The sequence below is a fragment of the Moschus berezovskii genome, chromosome 26, assembly GCF_049115385.1.
Source record: "Moschus berezovskii isolate FMDL1 chromosome 26, NW_MosBer_1.0, whole genome shotgun sequence".
Lineage (NCBI taxonomy): Eukaryota > Metazoa > Chordata > Mammalia > Artiodactyla > Moschidae > Moschus > Moschus berezovskii.
Window position 1 is genome coordinate 6,647,882 of NC_142485.1, and position 12,145 is coordinate 6,660,026.

The 12,145-nt window shown below is 40.5% G+C and overlaps 1 protein-coding gene across 11 annotated transcripts in view; it reads right to left on the minus strand.

Annotated features, from left to right (window-relative positions):
- The window catches only part of PSD3 (pleckstrin and Sec7 domain containing 3), a 610,189-nt gene that overhangs the window by 131,161 nt on the left and 466,883 nt on the right, over positions 1 to 12,145 (minus strand). For all 11 annotated transcript variants that reach the window (XM_088832770.1, XM_088832769.1, XM_088832768.1 and 8 more), the window contains one exon: positions 4,506 to 4,549. In XM_088832770.1, coding sequence (XP_088688896.1) covers positions 4,506 to 4,549 — 44 coding nt within the window. The remainder of the gene's footprint in view (positions 1 to 4,505; positions 4,550 to 12,145) is intronic.

Genomic DNA, 12,145 nt, shown 5'->3' on the forward strand with positions numbered 1-12,145 from the left:
ATACTGCCTAGTACAAAGAAGCTTTATGAATAAAGAACAGCCTAACAAAGGAAGTGGGGAAGAAATGGCTATTGTCCTGCAGGAGGGAGCTGAGACCCTCAGCAGGCAGCTGGCTGACTGTGTTCCACTACTGCTTTTATGTGTCTGTCAGGTACAGTCCACCCACTCCGGTTGCTCCCATGTTACGTTCTCATTAGGGAGAGAACCTCTGTCTTTTTCAAATGTGTATCTAGGTTTTACCACAGGGCCAGGCACAGCTGGTATTTGAAACAGCTGCTTCAAACGTTGTTTGTGGAATAGATGAATGACCAGTAATTCTAGAAGCATTTCACGAGACTATAAATTTAACATGCTGCTACTGCTAAGTCACTTCAGTCGTGTCCGACTCTGTGTGACCCCATAGATGGAAGCCCACCAGGCTCCCCCGTCCCTGGGATTCTCCAGGCAAGAACACTGGAGTGGGTTGCCATTTCCTTCTCCAAATAAATTTAACATAAATCTCTCTTAATATACATTCAGACGTGATCCCTGCCTAGCAAAGATTTGCTAAGAGTATGTGCCTACAGACACAAAAAGAAACACATTTAAGTCAGTTCTAATGAGGTGGATGAACCTAGAGCCTATTAAACACAGTGAAGTAAGTCTGAAAGAGAAAAACAAATGTCGTGTATTAACATGGAATCTAGAAAGATGGCGCTGATGAGCCTGTCTGCAGGGCAGCGGTGGGGATGCAGACATAGAGAACAGACTCGTGGGTGCAGTGGAGGAAGGATAGGGTGGGACAAATTGAGAGAGTAGCGTTGAAACATATGCATTATTATATGTAAAACAGATGGCCAGTGGGAATTTGCTGTATAATGCAGGGAGCTCAAACTGGTGCTCTGTGACAATCTAGAGGGGTGCGAGGGGGTGGGAGGTGGGAGGGAGGTTCAAGAGGGAGGAGACATATGTATGTGCTGTGCTGTGCTTAGTTGCTCAGTCATGGACGACTCTCTGTGACCCCATGGACTGCAGCCCACCAGGTTTCTCTGTCCATGGGATTCTCCAGGCAAGAATACTGGAGTGGGTAGCCATGCCCTCTTCCAGGGGATCTTCCCAACGCAGGGACTGAACCCAGGTCTCCCACCCTGCAGGTGGATTCTTTACCATCTGAGCCAACAGGGAAGCCCAGGAATACTGGAGTGGGTAGCCTATCCCTTCTCCAGGGGATCTTTCCAACCCAGCAATTGAACCAGGGTCTTCTGCACAAAAAGCATATTCTTTACCAGCTGAGCTACCAGGGAAGCCCAGACATATGTATACCTATGGCTGATTCATGTTGATGTATGGCAGAAAACAATACAATATTATAAAGCAATTATCTTTCAATTAAAGAATAAATAATAATAATAAAGAGTGTGTGGCTACAGAGAAGTGAGGCAGCATGGTACTAAAAAGGGGAGCCAGGATTGCTAGAAAAACAAACCCTAGCCTTGTCCTCACACTGGTTGTGTGCCTCTGGATCTGTTAATAAATGCTACTTGGCTTCATTTCCCTAATACATGAAATGGGAATACTGGACTATACTTTTCAAAAAATTTTTCTTCAGTACAGATTACTTGAGAAAAGTCATATTCAGTAGAACTCTATATATTTTAAAAAGATAACAATGGGGCTCCTTTGGTTATTTGCAGTAGGTGTGATGCTTGTGTGAGGCAGAAGTGGGTCCCTATCATACTTTCCTTTCCCCTCACTCATATCACCTGGGGAGGTCCCTACACATCACCCTGAACCCTGGGGCTCCACGGAACCCAGTCAGAGACCTATGAATAAACCTCCCTAAGGAAGTAAAAGACCTGTAGTTGGAAAAGCATGAGATATGGTGAAAGCAACTGAAGATGACACAAACAAATGCAAAGATACACCATGTTCTTAGACTGGAAGAATTAATATCGTTAAAGTGATCATACCACCCAAGACAATCTACAGATTCAATGTAAATCCTGTCAAAATAACAATTGCTTTTTTTTTTTTTTTCACAAAACCAGAATAATTTTTTTTCCAGAAAATAATAATTTTAAAGTTTATATAGAAACATGAAAGAGCCCAAAGAGACAAAACAATCTTGAGAAAGAAGAACAGAACTAGGGAATCACACTTCCTGGCTTCTGACTACACTACAAAGCTACAGTAATCAAAACAGTATAGTATAGGCACAAAAACAGATACCTAGATCAATGGAACAGGACAGAAACCCAGAAATAAACCCACACAGTATGGTCAGTTAATCTATGACAAAGAAGGTAAGACTATACAATAGAGAAAAGACAGTCCCTTCAATAAGTGGTGCTGTGAAAACTGGACAGCTACATGTAAAAGAATGAAATTAGAACATTTGAACACCATATACAAAAATAAAGTCGACATGGATTAAAGACCTCAATGGAAGACTAGATACTACAAAACTCCTAGAAGAAAACATAGGCAGAACATTCTTTGACATAAACCATAGCAATTATTTTTTGTATCCATCTCCTAAGGTTAAAGAAATAAAAGCAAAAATAAACTTAAAAGGTTTTGCATAGCAAAACGAACCACTGAGAAAATACAAAGACAGCCTACCAAATGGGAGAAAATATTTGCAAATGAAAAAAAAATGAACAGAAGACCTGAGTAGACATTTTCCCAAACAGAATATGCAGATGACCAAGAGGCACATGAAAAAATGGTTAACATTACTAATCATATGGGAAATGCAAATCAAAATCACGATGAGATATCACTTCACAGCTGTCAGAATGGTTGTCATCAAAAAGAACAGAAATAACAAATGCTGGTGAGGATGTGGAGAAAAGGGAACCCTCAGACACTGTTGGTGGGAATGTAAACTGGAGCTGCCACTGAGATAACAGTATGGAGGTTTCCCAAAAAACCAAAGCTGCAACGTCCATATGATTCAGCAACCCCACTGCTGGGTAAATATCTGGGAAAAGAGCACTAATTAAAAAAGATATATGCAATCCGATGTTTCCAGCAGCACTATTTACAACTGCCAAGATATGGGAGCAACCTAAGTGTCTATCAACCAATGCATGGATAAAGAAGATGTGATGTATATACCCAAGGGGATACTGCTCAGCCACATACAGAAGGAAATTTTCCATCTGCTGCAACATGGATGGTCCTCGAGGGCAGCATGCTAAGTGACAAGTCAGAGAGAGAAAGACAAATACTGTGTGATACCACTTCAATATGGAATCTAAAAAATACAGCAGACTACTAACTACAGCAAGAAGGAAGCAGATTCATAGATTGTAGGAAACAAATCCGAGGGGAGAGGGAAGGTGGGAGGGACAATTCAAGGGGAGAAGATGAAAGGGTACAAAGTATTGGGTACAAGATAAGCTACATGGACATACTGTCCAACATGGGGAATATAGCCAGAACTTAATAACTATGAATGGAATACACCCTTTAAAAATTGTGAATCACTATGTTGTATACCTGTAATTTATATGACATTGGACATCAAGTATACTTCAATAAAAATAAAAGATCATCAGGGTTCCTCCTGCTGCTGCTGCTGCTGCTAAGTCGCTTCAGTCGTGTCTGACTCTGTGCGACCCCATAGACGGCAGCCGACCAGGCTCCGCCATCCCTGGGATTCTCCAGGCAAGAACACTGGAGTGGGTTGCCATTCCCTTCTCCAATGTGTGAAAGTGAAGTTGCTCAGTCGTGTCCGACTAGTAGCAACCCCATGGACTGCAGCCCACCAGGCTCCTCTGTCCATGCGATTTTCTAGGCAAGAGTACTGGAGTGGCTTGCCATTGCCTTCTCCCATACTATTTGGTAGATATGTATAAATTATGTAGATATATTTGTATATAACCCTGGTTTCCTATGCAAGTGAATATTATCCTACAAATTTTGCAACAGCACCTTTCCTGTAACTATTGTCTAAACTTACACAGTTGTGCAAAATCTTTCAGGAAATGCTACTTCTTGCATTGCCATTAACTATTCTTTCTATGGACTTTTTATGTGGACTTCATTACATACAAGTACTATACTCCTCAAAGCTTATCTATCAATATCCTGGTATAATTAGTGTCATAGGAAATAGGATTAGAAAATCTTGATCTATAATGATAAGAAGCAGATAATTAGAATAAGTGTATGGTACCCACATCATGTGTATTAGATTTTTGAAAAAATTTTGGAATCTTTAAACTACTTCACTCACATTTTCTTCCTGAATGCCAATTTTCTAAATAAAAAGATGATTAATTGTACATAGGCATAGCAAACAGTTTACAATAAGAATAAGAGCATGCTGGTACCAAGAAAAAGACATGGAATACTTAGGGTTTACGTGTCTTACACAAAGAAGATAAGACACTGGTGGTGTAAAATGAGAACTGGCTCTGCAATTAATCCTTCTCCAGGATCAGTGATAAGGCACAAAGAAAGACTAAGAAAAGAGCATGCAGTCCATTTACTAACAGGCTGACATGCAGCATACTCACACCGCCCATTCGAGCTTCTCATTCTTGATCGAGTTGTACAGAGCCTGGAAAGAGAGAAAACAAGATGGAATTACTCTCTTCATCCTGTTCTACATTTGTAATTCAGCAAATGACAAAAGCCGAAATGCTTGATGGAGTCAGCCAGCGGTTCCCAGGGCGCCCGGAGTTCATCCTGTTGGTGCTGCAGAAACCAGGAAGACACGGGTGAGCTAAAGACACACGGCAGGCAGCACTCAGAGACACACGGAGACGGCCCATGGCGCAGAAAGCGTCTTTCACAACTGGGCTACGTTCTATCACAGTAAAACACAGGATGAACTAAAATTACATCATGTAGTCTATTTTTCTTATTCAAAATATGGTCATACAGCTTCACTACTTTGGAAACTGCAACTTCCAAATTGCCTTTGGAATGCTTGGTTACAGATTTTACGTTACTTAAGATGCAACTCATACCTTTTCATTAATGGACTAGACATAACAGTTTTCATAACACCTTAATGAGCAAGAGAAACGGAAGGGAGACTGAAGCCCAATTCCGGGAAACTATCTCGGAGTAATTTCAGAGCTTCTATATTGATGACTTAGGCAGCTTGTATTGGTCTCACCTCATAATTCTGCCTTACAGTTAGTGAGTATTACCCGGCTGTGTGTGAGCTGGTGGAGGGGGAGACAGAAAGTTCTCCTAGAGCCTTGACAATAACAATGACACAGACAGGACAGCATATAAGACTGCCTCACCAGGCTCCCAGCTCTGGTATCACACATAAAACTTTTTGTAATCAAGTTGTTCCACTAAGACAACTAACCTAAGAAAAAACTACCTCACACCTCTAGCTTCTTAATTTTGAGTAAGATGTTTATAACGTAACAAAACACAAGTGCATCTCTAAGACATAAAACCAAAACTGCAAATTGCATTGAAGAAGGGACAACTATGTGCAAAGTAAGAGTATGGTGGAGTTGGAACATTTCTTTTAAAGAGAGATTTGGACTTATTAGACTCATCTCATTTACTTTAAGATGGGAAAAGGGGGATGAGACGCTATCGAACAACTCATCTTCCAAACGAGGAAATGGCAGGGTCAGAATGTTCCCTGGGCAGCACAGCAGAGCAGAGCAGAACTGCCTTGTAGACTGTTTCCTGCCTTTTAACACGTCTGGCCTAAGTGGGAGAGGCAGTCTACGTGTGCGTAATCAGAAAGACTGCACACAGGAAATAAAGCCCCTTTCTAGCAAAACTCGCTGCAATTCAGGACAAAGATGCTTGGCTACAGATTTTAAGTTACTTAAGACGCAATACGTGCATCTTTAGCCACGTCTTGACGGACTCCATGGGATTTCTTCAGTGTGGCAATAGTAGTCAGTTTAACTACTGGGTAGCTAATAAAATGCAGGACACATTTCATCATTATCAGGACACCAAATACAGAAATTACCATGTCCTCAAATATAGAAATGGTAAAACAACAAAAGAAAATAAGGGTAAATCAAGGCACGGAGACCGTGTTGTGAATTGAATGCTCTTTCTGAAGAACTCAAATTTACTGAAGAAGTAGGGCAACCTATTATATAGTTAATGTCTCTTGAGGCTGCACGTACAGAAGCTCAGGGTCAATGTCTGGCTCCAGCCTCAGGAGACTCTTGCTCTAAGTGTCTGTAAGTGGATTCTGCTACTTGTAAGAGCCTCCTTGAACCCACAAGTAATAGTGGGTTTTTGAGAAGAGACAGATCATTAATGGTTCTTTATATACTAACACATACAATACTAACCAGAGAAATTTAACAATTGTTAAAGATAAAAAAACATCTATTCATAAAGGTAGAAAATAATATCTAGGCAACTAGAAAATGTCAAATACATTCAATTTTGCCCTAGATCAACTTGTTCAAATGTTTTGCTCTTGAGAACATTTTGCTTGAAGAGATAACTCAGTTTCAAATTGGAATATTCTTGTTACTCTGTCAGCTGTATGTCACACAACAAAAATTTATTACAGAGGATCTTGTAAAATTCAACAAACCTGTTATACCAGAAGTCAAAATCCTCTTTGTATGTGAATATATATATATATATATATATATAATTCAACAAATATAATCCTTATCCTTTTCAATGACAAAATTACAAAGGGATTTTCCTGAATCATTTTAATGCTTTATGATAATTGATTACTAAAAATCTGTTTCGAAAATGCATCCAATACTCACATACCCTGATCAAACTTTATTATCACCAAAGCTGGGGGGTGCAGCCAAAGATAATTCTAAACACGCACACCTCCCACAAGATTTGATGAGCAGCTCTGAAGGTGTACTAAACCAAACCTGAAAGTGAATGAAGATGCAACTTCTAATTATCATTTATGCTGACACAATACTCCAAACCCTTACATACATACATAAATACACACACACGCACATGTATTTTTTCATTTCATTCATTATGAGGGTAGAATTGGTCACTAAGGTGTCATGAGTATTTACACAGAGCACATTCCTCCTAAAATGTTTTTTCTACACCTTAAGATTACCTTCCACTTGACTGTCTGCTGTATCTTTTTATTTTCTTAAATTTGACTTTTATTTTATCTTGGAATATAGTTAGTGGACAATACTGTGTTAGTTTCAGGTGTACAGCAAAGTGTTTCAATTATATATATGGCTGCTGTGTCTTAAGGAAGGTTGAATAACATTATTCAAAGTATCAGTTCAGTTCAGTCACTCAGCCGTGTCCGACTCTTTGCGACCCCATGAATCACAGCACGCCAGGCCTCCCTGTCCATCACCAACTCCCGGAGTTCACTCAAACTCATGTCCATTGAGTTGGTGATGCCATCCAGCCATCTCATTCTCTGTCGTCCCCTTCTCCTCCCACACCCAATCCTTCCCAGCATCAGAGTCTTTTCCAGTGAGTCAACTCTTCGCATGAGGTGGTCAAAGTATTCGAGTTTCAGCTTTAGCATCAATCCTTCCAATGAACACCCAGGATTGATCTCCTTTAGAATGGACTGGTTGGATATCCTTGCAGTCCAAGGGACTCTCAAGAGTTCTTCTCCATAAGTGTATTTAAATACAAAAGAGCCACTATGTTGCATTTTTTAAAATTGAGGCACAACTGTCAAACCTAGAAAGCGTATTAAAAAGCAGAGACATCACTCTGCTGACAAAGGTCTGTATAGTCAAAGCTATGCTTTTTCCAATAGTCATGTACAGATGTGAGAGATGGACCATAGGGAAGGCCTAGTGTCAAAGAATTGATGCTTTTGAATTGTGGTGTTGGAGAAGACTCTTGGGAGTCTGCTGGACTGCAAGGAGATAAAATCAGTTCATCCTAAAGGAAATCATTAGTCCTGACTATTCATTGGAAGGATTGATGTTGAAGGTGAAGCTCCAATACTTTGGCCACCTGATGCGAAGAGCTGACTCACTGGAAAAGACCCTGATGCTGGGAAAGATTGAAGGCAAAAGGATAAGGGAGCAGCAGAGGATGAGATGGTCAGATAGCATCACCATCTCGACAGACATGAATCTGAGGAAACTCTGGGAGATAACGGAGAAGAGAGGAGTTGGGCGTGCTACAGTCCGTGGGGTCACAGAGTCGGACATGACAGTGATTGAACAACAGCATGACTGATATGCAACATTAGGTTCAAGTATACAGCATAATGATTTATTTGTACTAAACTCCCTGTGAGCAAAAATTTAAGTAGAAATAATTTCCCCCTGTTAATACTGTAAACATATCCCTCAACAAAAAACAGCCATATGTGACAATCCCACAGCTAATACCCATAGTGGTTGCAACAGTTTACATTAGAAAGCTGAAAGCTTTTGTTCTAATACCAGGAACAAGACGAGGATGTCTACTGTTACTGTTTTTATTGAACATCATATTGGAATTCCTGGCCAGAGAACTTAGCCAAGAGAAGGAAATAAAAGGAATTCAAACTGGAAAAGATGTAAAACTGTCACTACTTGGAGATAACATGATATTATACATAGAAAACCTTAGACTCTATAAAAAAAAAACTAGTTAAAATTTTAAAACTAGCTTAAAAATTCAATAAAGTTTCAGGATATGAAATCAATATACAAAAATCTGTTTATTTCTAAACACTAATAATGAACTATCAGAAAGAAAAATGAAGAAAGCAATCCCATTTGTAATGTCATCTTTAAGAATAAAATGTCTAGGAATACATTTAATGAAGGAAGTGAAAAACTTGTATTATAAGAAACTCATGAAAAGAATTGAAGATGACCAAATAAATTGAAAGACTTTCTGTATTTGTGGATTAGAAGAATGAATATCATTAAAATGTGCTATCTTACCCAAAGCAATCTACAGATTCAATGCACTACCTATCAAAACTCCAGTGGCATTTTTCACAGAAATAGAATAAACAATCCAAGACTTTGTGTGGAACCGCAAAAGACCCCAAGTAGCAAAAGCAATTTTGAAAGAGGACAAAAAAGCTAGAGGCATTACGCTCCCTGATTTCAAAGTATATCACAAAGCTACAGTAATCAAAATGGTATGACAGTGACACAAACACAGACAACCCGATCAATGGAACAGGACAGAGAGACAGAATAAGCCCACACACGTATGGTCAACTGACTTGTGACAAAGAAGCTTTGACTATACAATGGGGCAAGGACAGTCTCTTCCATAAAAGGTGTTAGGACAACGGAACAGCCACATGCAGAAGAATGGAACTGGACAATTATTTACACCAGATGCAAAATTTAACTCAAAGTGGATTAAAGATCTGTAAGTAAGACCTAAAACCCTAACACTCCTATAAGAAAACATAGGCAGTAACTCCTTGATGTTGGTCTTAGTGATGAGTTTTTAGATTTGATACTAAAAGTAAAGGCAACAAAAGCAAAAGTAAAGCAGTGAGATTGCTCAAACTAAAAAGCTTCTGCACAGCAAAAGAAATCATCAAAATGAAAAAGCAATGTACTGAATGGGAGAAAATATTTGCCAACCATATGTCCGATAAGGAGTCAATATCTAAAATATACCATGAATTCACACAACTCAATACAAAGAAACAAAGAATTCAATTAAAATATGGGCAGGGAATCTGAATAGAGTTTTTTTTTTTTTTTCAAAGAAGACATAGAGATGACCAACAGGCAAACAAAAACTTAAAAAATGAAAATATACTCAGTATCACTAATCTGCAAGGAAATGCAAATCAGACTGTGAGAATGGCTATTCTCAAAAGAAAAGAAATAACAAGTGGTGGCAAAGATGTGCAGAAAGGAGAACCCTTGTGTGCTGCTGGTGGGAATGTAAACTGACGCAGCCACCATGGAAAACAGCACGGAGTTTCTGAGAAAAATTAAAACTAGAACTGTCAGATGATCCTGCAATTCCACGTCTGGGTGTTTCTCAAAGGAAACAAAAACACTAATTATAACATATATTGAAAAGATATACGGACCCCTATGTGTACTGCAGCATTATTTATGATATTTAAGACACACAAACAATGCACATGCCCTTGAATGGATAAAAACTACTCTCTCTCTTTCCGTGTGTGTGTGTGTCTGTGCATGCATGCACGTGTGTGCTCAGCCATGTCTGACTCTTTATGACTCCATGGAATGTAGTCTGCCAGGCTCCTCTGTCCATGGAATTTTCCAGGCAAGAATACTAAAGTGAGTTGCCATTTCCAACTCCAGGGGATCTTTCTGACCCAGGGATTGAACCCATGTCTCCTGTGTCTTCTGTGACGGCAGATGGATTCTTTACCACTGAGTCACCTGGAAACCAAATAGATATATATATATACACACACACCAGAAAATAATTCATCCATAAAAAATGAATGAAATCTCACCATTTACAAGATGGATGGACTTTCTGCATATTATTCTAAGTGAAATCAGAAGTGAGTCAGAAGGATGAATACCATGTGATATCATATATGTGGAAACTAAAACAAAACAAAACCCGCAAGTTCTTACAGAGAAAAGATGGGTAAGATTGGCCAAAAGGTAGGTAGGGATGGGGGACTGGGAGAAATGAGTCCATAAATGTTATGGGGAGGTACGTGTCGCATGGTGACTAGAGTTAATAATACTGTACTGCATATTCGAAAGCTTACTAACAGAGTAGATTTTAAAAGTCCTCATCACAGGAAAAAAAATATTTTGCTAACTAAGGTGATGGGTTTTTAACTAGAGTTATAACAGTGATCATTTCACGATGCATATAAAGATCAAATCGTTGTGCTGTGGTTCTGAAACTAATGTAATATTCTATGTCAGTCACACCTCAATTTAACAAAAAGCTGTGAATATATCCTAATGAGTTAATTTGAATACCAAGTCTAAACGCTGGTCCAATACCAAAACCGGACTAAGCCTCATCAGTAAGCAGGTCACATGGATGAGTGCAGGAGCCAGGGAGAAACGCCCCGAGGGGCAGGGGACACCCAGCTATAGCCCGACTTCACACAGGCGGGCATGTGGGTTCACTGAGCCTGGTTCTGGTTGCTTTTCAGAAGTAGCTAGAAGTATAAATTATACAAGGCTCACGAATTTTCAAGTGTGACAACAAAAAGAGAAACAACAACACCACCCCACTGTGGGCAGAGTAAACGTGTGTTATCCAACAGGACATTGGGGCAGAAACCCACTGTGCACAGACTAACCATGTTATCCAACAGGACATCGGGGCAGAAGCCCACTGTGTGCAGACTAACCGTGTTATCCAACAGGACATTGGGGCAGAAGCCCACTGTGGGCAGACTAACCGTGTTATACAACAGGACGTCAGCGCTGAAGCCCACTGTGCGCAGACTAACCATGTTATCCAATAGGACGTCAGGGCAGAAGCCCACTGTGTACAGACTAACTGTGTTATCCAACAGGACATTGGGGCAGAAACCCACTGTGCGCAGACTAACCATGTTATCCAATAGGACGTCGGGGCAGAAGCCCACTGTGTGCAGACTAACCGTGTTATACAACAGGACACTGGGGCAGAAACCCACTGTGCGCAGACTAACCATGTTATCCAATAGGACGTCGGGGCAGAAGCCCACTGTGTGCAGACTAACCGTGTTATACAACAGGACGTCGGGGCAGAAGCCCACTGTGCGCAGACTGTGTTATACAACAGGACGTCAGGGCTGAAGCCCACTGTGTGCAGACTAACCATGTTATCCAACAGGACGTCGGGGCAGAAGCCCACTGTGCGCAGACTAACCATGTTATCCAATAGGACGTCGGGGCAGAAGTCCACTGTGGGCAGACTAACCGTGTTATACAACAGGACGTCAGGGCTGAAGCCCACTGTGCGCAGACTAACCATGTTATCCAATAGGACATCGGGGCTGAAGCCCACTATGGGCCAGAGTAAACGTGTGTTATCCAATAGGACATCGGGGTCAAAGCCCACCGTGGGCAGACTAACCGCGTTATCTAACAGGACATCGGGGCTAAAGCCCACTGTGCGCAGACTAACCTTAGTGTTATCCAACAGGATATTGGGGCTGAAACCCACCGTGGGCAGACTAACCACGTTATCCAACAGGACATCGGGGCTGAAATTCGGATAGGAATGAAACTATTAGAAAACTGCAGGGAAGGAACAATGGGAGTCCTAGATAGAGAAC